This window comes from Oncorhynchus tshawytscha, linkage group LG23, assembly GCF_018296145.1.
Source record: "Oncorhynchus tshawytscha isolate Ot180627B linkage group LG23, Otsh_v2.0, whole genome shotgun sequence".
Classification (NCBI taxonomy): Eukaryota; Metazoa; Chordata; class Actinopteri; order Salmoniformes; family Salmonidae; genus Oncorhynchus; species Oncorhynchus tshawytscha.
In genome coordinates, this window is record NC_056451.1 from 15,736,905 (window position 1) to 15,758,990 (window position 22,086).

The 22,086-nt window shown below is 42.7% G+C and overlaps 1 protein-coding gene across 1 annotated transcript; it reads right to left on the minus strand.

The window, feature by feature from the left end:
* Positions 1 to 580: 580 nt before the first annotated feature.
* Positions 581 to 21,538, minus strand: LOC112222814 (Golgi-associated kinase 1A-like). Its single transcript, XM_024385604.1, has 5 exons — positions 21,053 to 21,538; positions 8,023 to 9,531; positions 2,436 to 2,558; positions 1,606 to 1,709; positions 581 to 1,198 (listed from the first exon to the last, which is right to left on the minus strand). The coding sequence occupies exons 1-5, from the start codon at positions 21,053 to 21,055 to the stop codon at positions 994 to 996; spliced, it is 1,944 nt and encodes a 647-aa protein (XP_024241372.1). The 5' UTR covers positions 21,056 to 21,538; the 3' UTR covers positions 581 to 993.
* Between the last annotated feature and the right edge of the window lie 548 nt (positions 21,539 to 22,086).

Below are 22,086 nucleotides of genomic sequence, written 5' to 3' on the forward strand. Positions count from 1 at the left end.
AATGTTTTTAGATTTTTTTTTACAAATGAATTAAAAATGAAAAACTGAAATGTCTTGAGTCAATAAGTAGGCTAAATATAACAACATAAATGCAAGCCTAAACAGTCAAATATCCTCATTATTATTAGCAATATAGTCTAAATAACCTTAAACATAGAAAAACATGTTAAATAAGTGAATTGTGTCGAAGTCTATGGGACTGGCCGTCTATCCTAAACGGTTTAGCCCATAGGAATGCAATGTGCTGTAGCCCCACAAGGAAGCAACCCCGGTCTGTAGGTCACTTCAATATATTGTCCATTGTTCATTAATTGGCGTGGAGTCAACATTGTCTAAATGTCCTGGAACATATTCAATAAGTCCAATGTTCAGCAATAATAATAATAATAATAGTGTTCCTTAACCCAATTGAGTTTGTTTCCTCAGTGTTGCCTTAGGAGCACAGTTTTATAAAAGGTTTGGTATTTTCTTATCGACAAGACTCCTGGATCCAGTTCAGAAGCTATTCATTGATCTAAAATCTTTCATTTTAAGATTACAGCTGAATGCTTATCTCATAAAACAGACATGACATCAATCGTTAAATCTGCTATTTTTTATTAGAAAATACAAAACTCACCTCATAAACAGGCAGTGAAGAAGACGGTGCAATTTCAATAACATAATTTGCTTGCCTTGAGGGATGTTGACAAGATGTATGGATACAACATGGATGGGAACCACAACCAGCATGGAACAGGCATACTGGATCTGCAGCCCAAAGAGCACCCTCTTCCCTATATAGTGCACTACCTTTGACCAGGGGTAGGGTGTTATAGACCATGAAGAGCTGTGGTCATATGTAGTGCACTATATAGGGAATAGGGTGCCATTTGAGACACATATGGTGTCTTTAGGCTGCCCGGGACCTTGAGGAGGCTTCTACGTCTGTCACAGGCACCCCCTGCCTGGATGAAATGAATGTACTGCTGGGTGCTTTCTGGGCCATTGGATTCACAGATCCCTGTTCAGTCTCAGTCTCTTGTCGTGGATGTGCTGCAGCAGAATCCTCCCTCTCTGCTCAACAGTGTGGATGAGAGGTTTCAGGCCACGTGCCCCCCCTCGGCTCTCCCAGAATTGCTTGTCCATATACAGGGAGCTCAGGAGCATGCTCTCCAAACAGCCAGACTGGAGAACTGATACGGCTCTCTCTGGAAACCTGCCAGGAAAATACAGTAAGACTGTCAAATCCAGACAAATACCAGACAAAGGATATCAAACCCAACTGACTGAGCATATTGTGGTGATGTGGCCTATTTTAGTTTCATCTACCAACAGTTATACTTCATCTCTGAAGAATTCAGAAAGAAATAACAACACTGCATAGCTAGAGTTATGAAGATCCGCCCACTCGCTTCACTGGATTTATAAAACACACATTAAGGCTGTGTGATGTGGGGTTGATGTAGGGTTCAACTGAGCTTCTGTACACTAATGTGCTTCCTATATGGCACCCAATTCCCTATATAGTGCAATACTTTTGGCCGGAGTTCTGGCAGACTAAGCCTATTTCCATGATTCTGTCTGTCTTTGAATAGAGATTGGATTATAGATGTTTGTACTCACTCATCGATGCCCTCTACTAAGCGGAAGTTGAGGTTGTCATGGGGATGATTTGGCCTGCCTGCATTGTCTATAAACACCAGTCTGGTAGGCTCTACCCTCCTCACCTGTAGAAAAAACATAGACAGACACAGTATAGTTTAGCATAAAGTGTCATCAACACTAACTGTATCTCTTTAATAAGATATTAATATAGTAATTATGGAATTAGATAAACGCTCGGGACACTAACTTTAAACTAGATATTACTCACTATATAATCAGACTATAAATCAGTGACTAAAGTTTATTGGTCACATACACAGTTTGGCAGGTATTATACTGCACATCAAGAAGATAGACTAAGAATGATATGCACATCACAAGATACACTATATTACAGTGAGCTAGGTCAAGAATCCAGTATATAGATACAAAGTCAACTCCTAATCCTTTCTACAACAGCTGAAATAATAAAGCGGAATGCGCTTAATAGAATTATATTTGTCTTTGTCAAGAGCAAGTACCAAATATCAGCAATGAGTTCAGCAGGATCAGTGGAACGAGGGAGTCATTTTTCCACAGAGCAGTTGTAAAAGAATAGTGATCATCTTTGTCCAACATCGGAATTCTCTTTGTTAAGAAGAAAAGGTCTGGATAGTAGTAATAATATTAATACATGTAGAGGTCTGTTTACATTGTCCAATTAGATTATTTAGACAAGCCTCCTCATAAACCTCCTTCAGGCTATTATTTTACATTATGTCCAAGTAAGTAAGTAAGCCTTGTCTGAGCCAGAATGGCCCATACATTATGTCCATGTGATGTTTTCTTGGTTGTGATATGATAGTTACCAGGATGTGAACCAGCACTAGATCCTTTGAGTTCCTGCACTTGGAATGTAGCAGGTTCTCCACACATGGTTCTGCTGGGTCAGGCTGAAAACCGCAGCAGTACCGGTCCAGACGATCATTCACCTGCACGGGGGGATGGAAGAACATGGATTAGTTGGGATTGATCATCAACAATGACTTTTCCATAGAATTACAGTACATACAGGACTGTGATTTATCGCAGGGGTTCCCAATTGTTATTGTTTTTACAATTCCTGATTGTATACCGATCTAAAACAACACATAAATGTGAAAATCTAGGCTACAAACAAGCGGTACAACACTCAAGGAAGATACAGCTCTGATGCACATGGGATTATATTTGATTGGTCTCTATGACATTCAGAAGCTGAGCTACAACCTTCTAAAGTTAAGGAGTGAAAGAAATTGGACTATGCATTGTTTTAGACTTTGCTTGGGAAGTAATCTTATACAATCTGACTCTGTGGCTGTCAATTGATCTATTCACTTTCTGCAAAATAGAATGTGAATAATTTAATTGAGTGTTCATATAAATTATCATAATAAAACATATTTGATAACGGTTTAGACTTCATTTTCTTTTTCCATTATTATGATTATTATCATTAAAAAACCTAGAATTGCAGGAAATTAGCTTCAAAACAACACCATTTTCCTAGGTACCGCAAATGAAACAAATTCATGTTTTACATGTGAAAAAGGGGGCCTGGTAAAAAAAGGTTGGGAACTCCTGATTTATAGGATCTCTTCAGTCCTTTCTTATAAAGAACTTCAGAACAGCTTTCCAAGAGGAAAATCAAGGGTGACTACAAGAAACAAGTAGAAAATGTATTTACTTTCTGAAATCATCAACCATAGCAAATAACTCTTACCGCTTGTTTGCTATGCAGTCATTGATCATTTTGTTGACAGAAATCCAAATGCAGCCAAGTAAGGCCTAAGTGTTGGTAGAGATAGTGACAGTTACAGCTTAAGCCTTTGGCATGAGAGCAGGAGCGAGAGGGAGGTGAGAGGAGGAGTGGAATGGTGAGAGCAGGAGCGAGAGGGAGGTGAGAGGAGGAGTGGAATGGTGAGAGCAGGAGCGAGAGGGAGGTGAGAGGAGGAGTGGAATGGTGAGAGCAGGAGCGAGAGGGAGGTGAGAGGAGGAGTGGAATGGTGAGAGCAGGAGCGAGAGGGAGGTGAGAGGAGGAGTGGAATGGTGAGAGCAGGAGCGAGAGGGAGGTGAGAGGAGGAGTGGAATGGTGAGAGCAGGAGCGAGAGGGAGGTGAGAGGAGGAGTGGAATGGTGAGAGCAGGAGCGAGAGGGAGGTGAGAGGAGGAGTGGAATGGTGAGAGCAGGGAGCGAGAGGGAGGTGAGAGGAGGAGTGGAATGGTGAGAGCGGGAGCGAGAGGGAGGTGAGAGGGGAGGAGTGGAATGGTGAGAGCAGGAGGGAGGTGAGAGGGAGGTGAGAGGAGGAGTGGAATGGTGGTGAGCAGGAGCGAGAGGGAGGTGAGAGGAGGAGGGAATGGTGAGAGCAGGAGCGAGAGGGAGGTGAGAGGAGGGAGTGGAATGGTGAGAGCAGGAGTGGGGGGAGGTGAGAGGAGGAGGTGGGGGGTGGTGGTGGTGAGGAGGGAGTTACTTGTGTGAGACAGACCCCTGGAATGGGAACTTTGACTACAGTAAAGAGGTGGATCAGTCATTATGGTGGTGAGATCAGGAGTGCAGGGAGGGCAAACCAGAGCAGGAGCTGGCGAAAGCAGTAAGACTGCTTTTTGGTGAGAGCAGGAGTGGTGATTTATTGCATTAAGTCCAATTCTATGAACAAGACCCCTGTAGTAAAGTCAAACATTTAAGTGTACTTTAAATGTATATCTATTCATTACTTCAGGTCAATTCCTCCACTTCAAACTTCAGATAATCTAGCTGTTTAAAGAAGGAAGACTCTTTGTTTTAACACCTCATTTATTTTGCATTTGTTCAATGCATGTATGAACAAGAAGTTGTTCATCAAACATTTAAGTGTACTTTAAATGCATATCTATTCTAACAGCAGGCTGTTCATCTCCACTTCACCAGTTGTTCATGCATGCATGTTTAAAGAAGTTGTTCATGCATGCTTTGTTTCAAGCAGTTGTTCATGCATGCATTTTCACAGCATTTGTTCATGCATGCTTGTATTCACAGCAGTTGTTCATGCATGCATGTATTCACAGCAGTTGTTCATGCATGCATGTATTCACAGCAGTTGTTCATGCATGCATGTATTCACAGCAGTTGTTCATGCATGCATGTATTCACAGCAGTTGTTCATGCATGTATGTATTCACAGCAGTTGTTCATGCATGCATGTATTCACAGCAGTTGTTCATGCATGCATGTATTCACAGCAGTTGTTCATGCATGCATGTATTCACAGCAGTTGTTCATGCATGCTTGTATTCACAGCAGTTGTTCATGCATGCATGTATTCACAGCAGTTGTTCATGCATGCATGTATTCACAGCAGTTGTTTTTTTATTGCATATTCACACCAAAAAATCCCTAAATATAATGACGCAACATCAATACCTGTGGTACCATTCTCTTCCTCATTATACCGCAGAATAAACCAACTATCGGGGGAGGAAGGGAGCAATGTCGTCCTTGTTGTTAAACTGAGAAGTGAAGGCATTGCCACACTCCTCTGAGTGTTACCAAGGTGAGATATGCCCCCAGGTCTGTCTGGGCCTCTCTGTGGTAAAACTCACACCACACCATTTCACTTCACTTCTTTAGCGCCTTCAGGAGTTCTCACATCCCTACTACATTTCACCCTGACACTAGAATACACTCATTCGCGTAGGGACAGAGTACCAGAGTCTCCTGGATACAGTTCCATTGTTGACATACAGTATTACACCATCACCAAGTCTCTGGGAAACAGGACATGCTATTACGGTCTATATCACACACAATAACATCACAAGTGAAACAACAAGCCTACTCACAACTAATTCATAGCAATATATCAGTAGCCTTCTTAGCCTACAATGGCAATTCAAAGCATCCAAGGCAATGACCAGCAACAAGGACACTTGTCTCCTCTGTCTCCTCTGTACTCCCCAGGCGAAGTGCGTGTGTGACTGTGTGTCCTTCACACTGTTCCCCTTGCTAATTGGTGTTAGGTTCCATATCAGAGCCATTAGATGTGTTAAATGAGCAGGTAGGAACAAGTGTTACAGGGTCCCAGTCAGCAATTCCACTGAATCAATACAATCAATACAATGCTATTAACAGTTGGCCATGTTACAAGTATTGACTTCTGCAAAGAGACTACTCATGTATTATTCATACAGTGGCTCGCCAAATGGCACTCTATTCCCTATATAGTGCACTACTTTTGATCAGAGCCGGTCAAATCTAGTGCACTATTTAGGAAATAGGGTTCCATTTTGTATTCAGCCACTATTCTCTCCCCCCACAGTTCGGTTACCTATTCCATTCCATCTCACAGAGAAAAGGCAGTCTTTCTTTGTCTTTATCAGATTTTTCTACAGCTGAGTTGGTTCAGTGGCTGGCTGTTCTATTGAATAGTTTTCTATTTTTAATAGAATGGGTAGCATGGATAAAACGCTGTAATAGCCTCCAAAGTGAGAGAATATAGATTGAACACAATCAAAGAACGCAATTTGTGACTCATCTCTTTTAGAGACATTTTCCAATAGTTTTTGTTTGCTCGGCCTCTTTTCCTTCTCATTGTGAGATATTATTTTCTGAAACAATATGTATTCTGCCCCCAATCTGTATTGGCTATGTAACGATGACTGTTCACACTGCAGTAACAAAGTAATGGATAGAAAATGTAAGCACCATGACATTTTTTCTAAATGCTTTGTTTACTATGTGGTGTCCTTCATCCCCATCATTTTTCTGCCAGTCATAGACCACCCTTTTCAAAGAGCACCTAATACTAAGTCTCCATGGCCTTGTAGTTTTCACCCATCAGAGCGCACCAGCACACTCTTTATTTCTTCTGGGGGGGTTTTCTAAACAAAGAAATGGACTTTCTTTTGGCTATAGAGACAGATAGCGAGAGGAGCAGCTGCTATCACTTTCCTCTCAGTCCTTCCTAATGTGGACTTAGGCATCCGTGATTGCCGAGCATCACCATGGCAACCCTGACTTTGACTTCACACTGCCAAGGGCCAGACATTGGGTCTTTAGAGGCCTGATGAAGACCGAGACTGGTGTGTGTGTATCAAATATTGTACATTGTACTCTGTCTATACCATACGTACCAACTCTCTCTTACTTGCAATAAACATCATTGGGTTGTTGGCTTCATTGCCACCTCTCATTCCCTAATGGGAGCTTAGATATTCCCCATGCAGAGTTAGACTGACATACTACTCCATTTAGAGTGGGACTGTGGCAGAGCTGGCCTTATCAATCCCATATTAATTACATCCTCTCAGGATGTCTCAGCTTTACACACACACACACACACACACACATGGTCCTCCATCTGGCTCTTACAAGGACCATGAGCCATCATTTCTTACACAATTAAGATCTCCAACTTCATTATAAATCACTGGCAGATCATAAACGAGTTTGAAGCTAAATTAGAGACAAACATTGTGTTGATTTTTTATTGAACTGCGCTGATACATTAATCTACTGTAGTAGGGAGAATGATAATGTTCATTCATCTAGTAGGAAGAATGATAATGACTTATTATGTTTCATGTCTAGTAAGCTGACGGGATGCACTCACCATGAAAAAACATAATTATCTGATAATCAATTACATTTATCGCTCCAGACAGAGAAAGTCACACTCTTTTCATTGGCCGGCATCTTTTAATCTAAGGCAGTTTAGTGAGTAGAGTTCTTCAGATGATAAGACCTTGGCAATACAATCCAGTGCTCAAATAGGCTCATTATCAAGGACTGCCAGCCTACTATTAGACGAGGTCGGTGGATTTCATCCAGTGAGAATGTTCTTTAATATAAATGCAAAACAAGAGCTGAATCCCAAATGGCAAACTATTTCCTTTGTAGTGCACTACTTTAGACTAGGGCCCATAGCACCATGAGTTTTCCCAGTCTGCCTGACCTCATGAGTCCTTATCAACTGGACCCTCCATAGTGACGTTAAGTGAATCACTAGCTAACTGTCAGTTTATACAGCGTACTGGAACAACAACTACAAAACTTACATCTCTCAAGGTGAGGTGAGATTTCAATCAGAACTCTATATGCATTATTTCAATAGGTTGTCTTCACATGGTGTGATTGAAAGGATATAGAACGCTATCAGTTTGGATGTGTAAGTTTGAGTGGCACATCAGGATAAAAATGAGTTAAGGTTATGGCTAAGGTTAGGGATACGGTTAGGAATTAAGATCGGGTTAGAATGCCTGACATTAGGAGCCATATAAAATCTAACAGTCACATATTCACTACCTATCAGTTTTTCTGACCTCTTTACTCTAGCCAATGTATCTCTTAAAAGTTCAAATCAATGCTATTAATAAGTTAAATAAAAGGGTTTAACAAGTGTGATTGGAGGATACAGCGTTATCAGTTGTTCTATACAGTGTACCTGTAAGAGGAAGTCAAAGAGTGCCAGGCGCCCCCACTCTGCATGGTGAACCCCCACACAGGGGGTCTCGTTGAGGGCCACGCCGCTGCCACTTCCACACCTGGCCCTCAGCAGGCTCTGGTACTGGGGCCAGGTGAGAGGGAACGAGTTCTGGTCATTGTCATCATCAGCCAGGTGCTGGATGCCTGGGTCCCACCACACCACGGGTCTGGCTGCCCCTCTGGTGTATTTATAAGGCAGGATGCCACTGTGGAAGTCCCTGAGCACTGTGGGCAGACTCCTGTTCAAGCCGAGAACACGGTCTAAATGGAAAGCGAAGACTTCGAACCAGTCGTCTGGACGTTTGATCAGGGCACACAGACCCTGTTGGCAGTGTCCACTGTGGTCAGCCAATGGAGCCCCAAGAGAAGGGGGATGATGAGGGGCACCCAGCCCTACATGGAGGACCTGTCCGTGGGCTGGGACCCTGGCCTTACTGACAACCTCACTGCCCGAGAGGAACTCCATCTTGTGAATATCATCCTTGCTGAGCCATGGCACAGAGTCAGTGTCTTCAGTCCTTATTCTCCGTGTGTCAGTGTCTGGAAACTCCCTCTCTCCAGCTGACATCTTACACCAATGGCCCCCTCCCTCACTCCCTTTCTCTGCTTCTGCTGCTGTTTCCGCTGTGGGCCGGGTCTCTTTACGCCCAGACGAAGGCTGTCTGTCATGTTTCCTGAGTTGTCTGGGGACCTTTTTCACAGCCTGCTGCTTGGTTAAGTTCTTCCTCGCTGCCTTCCCTGCCTTCCCTGCCTGCCCTGCCTGCCCGGTGTGCCCCTGGTCCTGTCTCTGTTCATCTGGAGTACATTTGTGCTCAGAGTCAGACAGGCCGAGGTCTGCAGTAGAAGGGAGGCTCTGGCTACGAGCTACAGTTTGAGTCACGGCTGGGTGGACGTTCCCTTGTCTGGGAAGAGGTGGTGGTTGGGTGGAGAGCTCTGAACCACTGCAGTTGGTTAGATGGCTTCCATCATGCCTTATTAGCACAGCATTGACTGTCAATGGCGCGGTATCATGTTGTTTGTCTCTAATAGAACTTGGCGGCATCTCTTTCTTCTCTTTCCTTTTGGAGGCGATGCCCTTAGTTTTACGATTCTTCTTGTAGTTGCTGTGAGTTCTCTCACCTGTCATGCTAATTGCTCTCCTATCCAGTTTGGGCTGGTCCTTCACCAGGTGATGCTTGGAGGACTCTTTGACTTTGTCACTCTGCTTCCAACCTCCACTGTGACCGTTGAGGGGTAGAGGAAGATGGTGGTGGTGGTGGTGAGGGGCCAATGTGGCCCTTTCCCTGGGTTTTACCCTCGCTTTATACCCCCCGGCTCCAGCAGAGCTCAGGCCTCGTGAGGGCAGCCTGCGTGTCTCAGAGGGGGGGAAGGGGAGGGTGTTGATCACCACCACAGACAGGGTAAAGAGGAGGAGGAAGGCCCACACTGCCCACCTCTTGCAGCAGAACTTGGACCACATTCTTAAGGCCTGCATGCATGGGAAACAGGAAACAAAGAGAAAGTTAGGTCTGTAGTTGGGAGCAAACCACCAAAAAGCCATGATTATAATGGAGCAGAGCTATAAATAAAATATATTTACTCTCTAAATTGTACGGTCGCTGGTCGGCCACTTGAACTGAACAGCTCAGGTTCCAGTGTATGTTTACAGAAGAGGAAACTTACGTCTCTCAGAGGTTGACAAATGCAAATATCAGCACACAGACTGAAGGACGAGGGTAAACAAAAAAATTAAACAACCTGTGTTTCAAAAAAATATATAGATTTGGTAAGTTATTCTGTTGAAACACTAAGGTGAGAGAGAAAGAGATTGAGAGTTGATCCACATGTATCTCGTTTACACTCAGACAAGTGTAAATAAAGCCTTTTTCAGCCATTAGCTGGGCTTTCCTCTGCTTATACTGTAGGAAAGTTACAGTTCCTGAGCTGAGACAAATATTATGGCACACACATAGATATTGTAGCATTCCCTTCTGCACGCCAGACCATCCAGAATGTGCTGACAGATACTGCGTGCCAAATGGTATATAGTGGACTCCTTTTGACCAAGGCCCATAGGGAATAGGGTGCCATTTGGGACACAGACAGATTCTGGATGGCTTACTTCTACTACAGCCTCTGTGATGATGAATTACTTTTCTGTGGCATGAGCCTAAATACAAACCGGTCCCATTCCATAAAGTCTCCATCGCATATAGAGTATGTATGCCATAGAGATAAATCCATTCAGATGGATCTCTATGGAATATGCTCTCAATGTTATTCAAACCTATGGTAAATCCAGAGGCAGTTATTTATCTGAATCACATATCAATGAAAGGATTAGGCTATTGTATAGAGCTATAGAGGCTATGGGATAGAGCTATAGAGGCTATGGTATAGAGCTATAGAGGCTATGGTATAGAGCTATAGAGGCTATGGTATAGAGCTATAGAAGCTATGGTATAGAGCAATAGAGGCTATTGTATAGAGCTATAGAGGCTATGGGATAGAGCTATAGAGGCTATGGGATAGAGCTATAGAGGCTATGGTATAGAGCTATAGAAGCTATGGTATAGAGCTATAGAAGCTATGGTATAGAGCTATAGAGGCTATGGTATAGAGCTATAGAAGCTATGGTATAGAGCTATAGAAGCTATGGTATAGAGCTATAGAGGCTATGGTATAGAGCTATAGAGGCTATGGTATAGAGCTTTAGAGGCTATGGTATAGAGCTATAGAGGCTATGGTATAGAGCTATAGAGGCTATGGTATAGAGCTATAGAGGCTATGGTATAGAGCTATAGAGGCTATGGTATAGAGCTATAGAGGCTATTGTATAGAGCTATAGTGGCTATAGTAAAGAGCTATAGAGGCTATGGTATAGAGCTATAGAGGCTATGGTATAGAGCTATAGAGGCTATGGTACAGAGCTATAGAAGCCAGAGCTATAGTGGCTATAGTAAAGCTATAGAGGCTATGGTATAGAGCTATAGAGGCTATGGTATAGAGCTATAGAGGCTATGGTATAGAGCTATAGAGGCTACGGTATAGAGCTATAGAGGCTACGGTATAGAGCTATAGAGGCCACGGTATAGAGCTATAGAGGCTATGGTACAGAGCTATAGAGGCTATGGTACAGAGCTATAGAGGCTATGGTATAGCGCTATAGAGGCTATGGTACAGAGCTATAGAGGCTATGGTATAGCTATAGAGGCAATGGTATAGCGCTATAGAGGCTATGGTATAGAACTATAGAGGTTATGGTATAGAGCTATAGAGGCTATGGTATAGCGCTATAGAGGCTATGGTACAGAGCTATAGAGGCTATGGTATAGCTATAGAGGCTATGGTATAGCGCTATAGAGGCTATGGTATAGAACTATAGAGGTTATGGTATAGAGCTATAGAGGCTATGGTATAGAGCTATAGAGGCTATGGTATAGAGCTATAGAGGCTATGGTATAGCGCTATAGAATCTATGGTATAGAGCTATAGAGGCTATGGTACAGAGCTATAGAGCCTATGGTATAGCGCTATAGAGGCTATGGTATAGAGCTATAGAGCCTATGGTATAGCGCTATAGAGGCTATGGTATAGCGCTATAGAGGCTATGGTACAGAGCTATAGAAGCTATGGTATAGCTATAGAGGCTATGGTATAGAGCTATAGAGGCTATGGTATAGAGCTATAAAGGCTATGGTATAGAGCTATAAAGGCTATGGTATAGCTATAGAGGCTATGGTATAGTGCTATAGAGGGCATGGTATAGCGCTATAGAGGCTATGGTATAGCTATATAGGCTATGGTATAGCTATAGAGGCTATGGTATAGCTATAGAGCCTATGGGGTAGAGCTATAGAGCCATGACTACATGGAACTCTCTTCCACCTCAGTTAACCCAAGCAATAAAATCAGAAATAAAATCACCCAAAAAACAACACCTCATGGCACAACGCTGACTTTGAACACACACACACACACACACACACAAGCAACAACACATTATTCTCAGTAATATAATATAGTATTGTAAATTTGAAATGTAATAATGGAGCAAAGTAAATTTATATGATGTTTTGAATGATGTAATGTTTCATTTCTGTTCGGACCCCAGGAAGAGTATGTGCTGCCTTGGCAACAGCTAATGGGGATCCTAATAAAACAATAAAGACTAAATATTATGGTTCCATTCGATCTTCACATACAGTTAAAGTCAGAAGTTTACATACACTTAGGTTGGAGTCATTAAAACTTGTTTTTCAACAACTCCACAAATTTCAAGAGTCAATTTGGGTCAATTGGAGGTATACCTGTGGATGTATTTCAGGGCCTACCTTCAAACTGAGTGCCTCTTTGCTTGACATCATGGGAAAATGAAAAGAAATCAGCCAAGACCTCAGAAAAAAAACTGTAGACCTCCATAAGTCTGGTTCATCCTTGAGAGCAATTTCCAAACACCTGAAGGTACCACGTTCATCTGTACAAACAATAGTACGTAAGTATAAACACCATGGGACCACGCAGCCGCCATACCGCTCAGGAAGGAGACTCGTTCTGTCTCCTAGAGATGAACATACTTTGGTGTGAAAAGTGCAAATCAATCCCAGAACAACAGCAAAGGACCTTGTGAAGATGCTGGAGGAAACAGGTACAAAAGTGTCTATATCCACAGTAAAACGAGTCCTATACTGACATAACCTGAAAGGCTGCTCAGCAAGGAAGAAGCCACTGCTCCAAAACCGCCATTAAAAAATCCAGACTATGGTTTGCAACTGCACATGGGGACAAAAATCGTACTTTTTGGAGAAATGTCCTCTGGTCTGATGAAACAAAAATAGAACTGTTTGGCCATAATGACCATCATTATGTTTGGAAGAAAAAGGGGGAGGCTTGCAAGCCAAAGAACACCGTCCCAACAGTGAAGCACGGGGGTCGCTGCATGTGCTTTGCTGCAGGAGGGACTGGTGCACTTCACAAAATAGATGGCATCATGAGGAAAGAAAATTATGTGGATATATTGAAGCAACATCTCAAGACATCAGTCAGGAAGTTAAAGCTTGGTCGCAAATGGGTCTTCCAAATGTACAATGACCCCAAATTTGTGGCAAAATGGCTAAAGGACAACAAAGTCAAGGTATAGGAGTGGCCATCACAAAGCCCTGACCTCAATCTCATGGAAAATTTTCTACCAAATACTAATTGAGTGTATGTAAACTTCTGACCCACTGGGAATGTGATGAAAGAAATATAAGCTGAATAAATTATTATCTCTACTATTATTCTGACATTTCACATTCTTAAAATAAAGTGGTGATCCTAACTGACCTAAAACAGGGAATTATTACTAGGATTAAATATCAGGAATTATTAAAAACTGAGTATAAATGTATTTGGCTAAGGTGTACATAAACTTCTGACTTCAACTGTACATACAGTATTATTATGAATATAACTTAGCTTCTTCCATGTTTTTGTTTCTAATCTTTTCTATTTTGTCTGAGTTACATTTAGATGAAAATTTGAATATTCTCCTCTTTAACCAAGCCGCTCTCTGAGTGACAGCCAGAAACTGCCATCAAGGATCAGCTTTACTGGCCCACAATGCAACTCTACTGTTTATATAACCAATAGTAGGGGAAAGCAGTCATCTCTCAGAAAGACAACATACATCAGCTGTCCCTCTGCCTGCCTCTCTCCTTTTCTTTCTTCTCTCCTTTCTCTCTCTCTGAGGGAATTCGACGGAAGGAATGTTTCAAACCCATGAGATATTTTCCCAGTCGGTGGCTGACGACAGTTTTACAGCTTTCTCATACCCCACCTGTGAATGGATTTCATTATGCTCTTCTGAAAGAATGTCATGCCAGTAGTTCTGACTGAGTCAGGGGTCCTGATGGGCTTTTAGATGTCTGTGGAGATCCCTGTCTGAATAAGATCTACTACTTACCCAGCTGACTCATAGGACGCAAAAAAATCAACACCTACCCCCCAGGCATATGTGTAGATCTGAGATAGTTGGATAGGTAGAATATAGTATACCACCAGAATATGGTGGTAGCTCCATCTTGACCTCTGATAGGCCATGTGAAATTCCCGCCATATTGCTTGCACCGGTCCAATCCTCTCACATCTAAAGAAGTGTCCATAGGTTGTATCTCTATGGATTAATTTGTATAAGATATGTCCTGCACCTATACTGTAATGTACATTGTACTAAGCTCCTGAGCAGCAGAGATATTCTTTGGCGGTGGGTGGATGAAGCTTCACGATGCCACGGTCCAACACCCTCACTTGTGACGCACTGCACCAGCCTCCACCTGGCAAAGGCAGAAGACTCACTCACACTCACTGATAAAACCTGCTCTCCAAGAACACATTATACATATGTTCCAACATCCTGGAATTTTGTGGAAGTGACACAGCTGCACCCTGTCTTGAGCCTTTCCAAACCCTGCACAAAAGTAGTGCACTACATAGGGAACAGGGTGTCATTTGAGACGCACACAGGGTCTATTTTCTTGTGGGTTTTGTGCCACGGGCAGGTGAAGCTCAAAAGGCACCTTATTCCCTATTTAGTGCACTACAGCCCTGGTCAAAAGTATCGCACTATCTAAGGAATAGGTTGCCATTCGGGATGTAAGCCAAGTGTCGGATCAGTTTGTTTTCCCAGTGGTTTGACCAACCGGCTCTAATTAGTGGTCAGTCATGTAGCACCTTGTGTGTCTGTGTGTCTGTGTGCCTGTGCGACTGTGTGCCTGTGCGACTGTTGTATCTGTGTGCCTGTGCGACTGTGTCAACATGAAGACATCTTGTTGATTTTTTGTGGCTTTAGCACTTCTCTATAGCAGACATGGACATCAATGGGGTATGATACACAGGTCAACACCAAACCACAGCACAGAAAAACAAGACAAATGCCTTGGTGTCACGTTTGATAGGAATTTTAATCATCACAAAATCAAAATAGTTTGAATTTGACACAAAGTCATTGTTGTTTTGCATGGCTGCAGTTGAATGGTTTTACATGGCCACACAACACATCTTAGCACCTATGTGACACAAAGAACACTAGAAGAATACAGGAAATATACAGTAGCTTAACTTTATTTTAGTGGAGTATTCCTCGTCAATTACCTTTCTTGCAGTGATCTTTACCAATATTTGTTCAGCATTTGTCTGTGTTCCATGTCAGTCTAATGTCAGCTATGACAACCGCGAGGCTGGACTCCTAATAGGCTGTAGCCTCCCACTCGTTTCAGCAGGCCAGGTGTCTGATGCCGTAACCTTCCATTCTTTTTACATCTCTTCTCCTTTAGTAGACGGAACGCTCGAGGACAGGTTTGCAGGAATGCTGAGACATGCAACAAATGCATTACAGGATTCAAAGAAGATTAGGAGAAAATCTGTCTCATTATTTTCTGTGTTTAGCGGAGAGGGGGAGGAGGAGAAAGAGGAGAGGAAGGGTGGAAAAGAGAAAGGTGGAGGTAGGGATAGAGAGTGGGAGGGGAGAGAGAGAGAAAAGGGAGAAAGGGTGAGGGTGAATACTGTCGACGAATAGCACTAATATTACACAGAGAATAGCATCTGAAAAGAGCTCCCGAAGTAGTCTTGTTCAGTGGGAGGAGAACAGACTGGCTTCGTGGTCAGGCTTTAGTTACTGTCACAGTCATATTCTGGAAAAGCACTGGGTTGCAGCTCTATTAGCATAACCACGTACACTAGCATGTGGAGGGAGGCTCTCTCTCTTTCCTGCTGATACGTTGCAGTTAATCACCCATTGAGAATGAAACTCCTGCATGGCAGAACAAAGGAGTAAATTATCTCGCCATTCTACCATGGCAAAACGGATACACTGTGACTACACACAGAATATTACTCAGTTAATGGACATGTATGAATTGTATGTGTGAAATTGTGTAAAACTATATCTATTTGCATGAGTGCACATGTGTGTCTGTCTGTCTGTATGGGCACAGGAGGTTTAGGGGGTATTGACATTTTCTAACATGAAATTAATTATTTCTATGTTCATGTAGAGTATTATTGTGTGCATTAAATAGATGTTCTAGTCAGAGGGAAAATTTGTCTCACATGACCATTTAGCCCAGCGCTGAGGTAACTTTGAAAGAGAAAAATAAGCGAGGACCTCCCTTTCTATAAACCGCATACAACGAGAAGGTTAACAAAGAATGCAATAAATCCACAGACTGCTTTGTAAAACCACACAGAACATCACAACAAACAATTCTGCTGTAGTGGTGAGGGAGAACAAAGTCCATCATCTGACAGTAATATGACATGATGGCATAGAAAAGGCAGCATGAGATCTCTCCACTGATATCAGACAGGGGAAGATCTTAATTGAATCAGTCACCACATCTCTGCTGCCTGAGAGATCACACTGACCGGAAGTGTAATGGAGGAAAACACAGCAAAACATTATGCGAGATGGCTATACTGAAAGGAAAGGAATAAACTGTGTGGTTGGTTGAACACAGATTCATGAGGGAGAGTGGGAGAGAGAGGAAGTGGTGTTTTGAAAGTGTACTAGAGTGGAAGTAGTAATGCACATTACGCCCTAGGCTGGATTAAAGTAGTCTTACTGGCAACACACACACATACTTGCACACACACTCAAACACTCTCTCTCGCTCTCTCTAGATTTATAGCAATGCTGAGTTCCATGTGACCTTGACAATACCTGATGATGCATATTTCACTGCAACGACCCCATCCCATGGGAAAAGAAACCTGCTCGTCCCATAGACTAAAATGTAAACTGATGCTCATCATTCTCCTCCTCAGTCAGCATCAGCAATATCCTCCTTTCCACTGGTCTCTTACTGTACCACAGAGAGCCATTCTCATAATGGGCTAGTCATATGTCTATATTCTGCTTTATACCCCGGGACCTGGGAGAAAGAGTGGTGAGATAGGGGCCCAAACAGAACAACAGTGCTTTTATTGTCCTCTTTAACCAAGCCTCTCTCTGAGTGACAGCCAGGCTGATACAGGTGTCCTTCTTCGCTGCACACAGAGAGACCTTCAGTGTAATGACTTGATGATGTTAATCTACAAAGGGAACTCTGCAGGTGTGTGAGAGAAAGATAGGACAGATAGAGTGAGAGAGTGAAAGAGAGATGGGGAGATAGAGAGGGGAAGAGGAGAAGTGGGGCAACCATCTGCTGCTTAGCCTGTCCTGTGAGCGCGTGTTTGTGTGTGTGTGCCTGTGTGTATACGTGTCTGTGTGTATACGTGTCTGTGTGCATGTGTGTGTGTTTGTGCCTGTGTGTATGCGTGCCTGTGTGTATGCGTGCCTGTGTGTATGCGTGTCTGTGTGCATGTGTGTGTGTTTGTGCCTGTGTGTATGCGTGCCTGTGTGTATACGTGTCTGTGTGCATGTGTGTGTGTGTGTGTGTGTGTGTGTGCCTGTGTGTATGCATGCCTGTGTGTATACGTGTCTGTGTGTATGCGTGTACATGATCAGCAACACCTCTTTGTTATGGCAGAGGCATCAGTACTCAGTAAAGGAGTGTGACAACAGCCGATCTGCTGCAGTAAATGATTCACCCAGTGTGAGACTGAAGAAGTCAGCCCAGTGCTGGTTATATCAAGTAAACACAGACACAAAAGAGACAACTACACATGTTCTACACACACACACACACACACACACACACCCTCCCGAGCAACGAGCAGAGCAGGGCCTGCCTGGAGAGATAGGTGGGGAGAGCTCTGAATCACTGTTAAGATCCTGTTATCACAGTAGTCAAGTCACCGAAGGTTTTCTGAATGACAGAGGAAAACATCCTTAAGTGTGACAGGCAAACTGTATGTGCAGTACTGTATGGATGGATGTGTGAGATACAGGAGAGTCATGATCCAAACATTCCTAAAGGCTATACTGCCACTGTGTCAAGAGGAAAATCTACAAGGTAAAGCCTATAAGACAAGAGGATCAGTGTAGCCTACAGTGAGGTCATCAGTCAGTTATTTGTCAAGATATACCCAAAGAACAATGGCAATTTGAAGGGGGACACTTTTGTGCATTTATTTGCACTAAATGTAAAATATTTCAGTTATTCAAATGATGTATGAGAGCAGCATGTCCTAGTGTGATTTTGAATTACAAATTGATATCACCCACCTGCAGTATAAACTGCTTAAGGTCAATTGACTGTCCTGTGGCAGTGTGGCTAGCTGCTGATAACATTGTATTCTATGCATGTAAATGAATACTGACAACTGACTTCCCATGGGGCACACCGTTGATGCATTTAGCCGGCTGAATACATTTGTGATTTATTACACACGCACACACTCACATAGAGACGTTAATCAGGAGACTTAATAGTAGTCAGTGAGGCACTGCTCTTTGCAGCGCCCTTTATAGGCCCCGTGCCAGACCCTGCCTGCACGGTGATAAATAATGGGACCGACTTGAAAGCATTTTTGCCCTTTCAATTGTTGCAAGTTGAAATCATAATCTAAACCTTTCACAAAAAAAGCCTAGTCTAAACAATTTGATTTAATTGTCATGCTTCCACCAATCACGCATGTTAGTAAATTAAGGAATGATGCCTAGTGATATATGTTATAAACGCCAGGCCTTAGTTACAGCTATGAAAAACATGAATCCCCTGAGAAAGAATGTTCTAACCATATGGCTGCAGTGTGTGAGCACATTTAAGAAGGTCTGCTTTTAATCTGACACACCATGGCAAGAGAGGAACTTCAGAAGAAGGATGTTAGAAAGAAGGATTACATTTTTGGTGGAACATTGGCCCAGAATAAGCAACATTACATTCTTTCATCATCAGAATGCAAAAACACAAGACAAAAGCTTGATTTACCAAGCAAATTCACCACTATTTGGTGATAGAAACCTCCTGCCAGACTTCCCCTCCCATCATCTCCTCTCCCCTCCTGCAAATGTATTTTCTATGTAGATTACTGAGATTATAAGCAATCTACAACCCGTCAGCGTTTTTCCTGGTCCCCAGTTGGACCAACCTGTTTTTTTCATCAATAAATACACTCTGGAACCCTTAGTATCACACACAGTCCTGCAGCCACATCACCGGACTAATCTAACCACCAACCTTTTACCAGGAGCCATCTTTCCCCTAATGCTCTCTGGGACTGGGAGATGTAAAGATGCTCCAAACCCATCAGGCCTCATAAAACAGGAGCTTGTAGCCAGATCTCAGAGCTGTTATGACATGTTCCTTTCTTCCTAGTGAATATGCCAGCTCACAAGGTAGAATTCCTGCACACTGAAACCTATGAAAGTGTATATGTGTATAGGGTGCACTGATCTCACACACACACACAAAAACCCAGATGAAAAGTGTGCGAGTTACAAAAGTTCAGACGCCAGTGTTTGGATGGTAATTTTGCCTACTTCACGCAGTCCTACTAGAACATATAAAGAGATCCACAGGTAGGCCTACTGTAGAACCTGTTTAGGACTAATATGAAACTGTATTTGACTCCAGTCTTTTCATCACAATTCAATCATTTTAAGTACTTAACCTTATCTTTAGTCTATGGCATAAGGGAAACCTAATGTTAAGTGTTAAGAGGGCATTGTTTTGCCCCCCTGAACTGCAGTGGTGTGGAGTCCTGTCCTCCCAACAGATTTACTTGGAAGGCAATATTACATGGGTCATTCATAATGCATTGAGACAAGCACTCCATCCTGTCTGAGACAGGAACCATGGGATTATTTGGACTGCTCTGCGTCGAGACCTACTGCCTGGAATATGCTATTTGACAACGGTTGGCCTTCCCTTTAAGTGCACAAAGTTACGGTGCTGCTTTCACTTTCAAAGCAAACCCAGGAACTGAAATCCCAGCTGAGAATACAACCATGGATGGACGGCACTCACACTGCCCTGTGTCTAACCAATATCCTGTGGGGTTTGAGTTTTTTTGTGTGCCTGAGCACAGCAGTGAATTCCAATGGGGCCCCTTGAATGACTTGAGGCAGACTTGAGGTTGAGGGTGTAGTCAGTGCATGCTTGTGTTTGAAGAGAAAAGATGCCTCTCTCTACCTCACTTGAGCTGGCTGAGCACAGAAACATTGCATGCAGATGGAGCTGATCACTATTCAAATACAGTTTAAGGTGCCAAGCACTTTTTTTGTTGTTGCCAGGAGTGAAGTAGTGCTCCTCAAAATATAAAAAGAACACAATAACTAACAGGTTGTAAAATCCATGACACAATATGCTTCATTTAAGGTCCAATAGATGAGAAGTTGGAGTTATTCTTGGATTCCACGGAGCTGTTCAAACCAGGGTCTCCTGTCTACATGTATGGAATCAATTAAGAAAATATGAGACTGCAGGGACTGGCTGGTGGAACTGGGAGACTTGATTCCTGATCACCCAGTTGAAAGAGTGTTTTGACTAAAACTTTTTATGTAAGTGGGTTTACTATCAACTTGAATATTTGTAAGGCATGAACATATAATTTTCTATCAGATTAATATCATACATTCTCATGCTTTCTTAACATGCAAGATAATCAGAATATTAACGTTTATTACTTCTAGTTTCTCCACTCATTCTACTGATACTATTACCATAAGTAATGACACTTCACAAACGATCAGGAGTCAGTGCACAACAGACAGAATGGATAGTGGAAGTCAGCTCTTAATGCTGATGTGTCAAAATATGAACAATAACAAATGCTCTGAGCTGACCACTTTCTTGCTTCTTTTCCTTCAGGCTAAATTGGATTACAATTCCGTATCACATGAAATAAAGGCACATAATCATTTTGGCGATAGTGTAGCCTACAGATAGAATTGATTTAGCTGTTTTAGCCAAACAGTTTGGAAGTTCGCTATTCTGCAACTTTATCGAGAACAGAATAAACATAATTGCAGCAAGAGCATGCAAATTCAGCACCTTCATGTGGATGCATAGCCAAAACAAAAGTTTGAAATTGTGCTATCGGGCAGCAAAAGGAGAATTCTGATTTAAGGAAACATGAACCACACTTACCATCGTTTTCCCCACCCGGGTGCATTCCACAAGGAACGTTTACAGCCTTTACTATAGTGCAAACACGTCCGGTGACGCCATGTAGATATGGTTACACAAACTGTATTGAAGACTGGACAGCATTGGTTCTGAAGATGCAGCGTGCATAAAGTCTCCAAGCCCCTCCGCAATGCTTTTTCCATATACTATCACTTTTGAGCTATGTTTCATCTCCATCTACAGGCTACATTGCGGTTGTCATTATTGTAGGGTACCTTGACATTAATAAAGGTAACAATACATCTCGCAAATCACAATACTTATGTAGTCTCCAGTACGTTTCAGTGGCTTCAAACTTTTGTGGTAGCCTACTTCTCCAGAAGAAATCCCAACCTACAGTTTTGCTTTAGCGCAAAGTGGAGCAAAGGCATATCAAAAGCAGCCCTCACTCCCGAGGGACCCGTGCGTTTTGGAAAGTTTATTTCACAGTAAAAGTCCTCTTTCTGGGACTAGATGGGTATTTGGTAGACTCTAGAAATGCGCTTGAGAGCAGTCGGGCCTGCCCGCGCAGCGCTTGCGTGGTCTAGCTGTCCATATATTGGATACAGGCGCCTTGCAATTGCAGAGCACGTTTTTAAATGAGTCATGAAGCCTAATTTAAATAACAGACACGCACATAGCCTTGATGGATGAGAGCAATAAATGATAAGAACCAGACCCATAAAAACGAATTAATGTTGCTTTGTATCCACTTTGAAGTGTGCTTGAATTGTAAAGTACTAGGCTGACTATCCATCCACTGGCATTGGAGTCACAGGGGACAGATCTAACAGATACCCCTTACCAACTAGGTCTATAATCTTAACTAATAACACATAGAGCTATTTTTGGGGGACAAATATTAGGCCTAGTCTTGGACTAAAAAAACATGCTCAATGGATAGACCTAATCTCCATTGAAAGTGATTTGTAGTCTAGCACTAGGCTTGATCTGTGTCTGGGAAACTGGCCCATATGGTTCTATCCTCTTCAGAGATGAAGAACAAACTGTTACAT

Coding starts and splice junctions, on each gene's coding strand:
- LOC112222814 (XM_024385604.1), bottom strand. Junction 1,710..2,435: donor TAGTGCTGGTTCACATCCTG/GTAACTATCATA, acceptor TTTTTTCTACAG/GTGAGGAGGGTAGAGCCTAC. Junction 1,199..1,605: donor TTAGTAGAGGGCATCGATGA/GTGAGTACAAAC, acceptor TTTTCCTGGCAG/GTTTCCAGAGAGAGCCGTAT.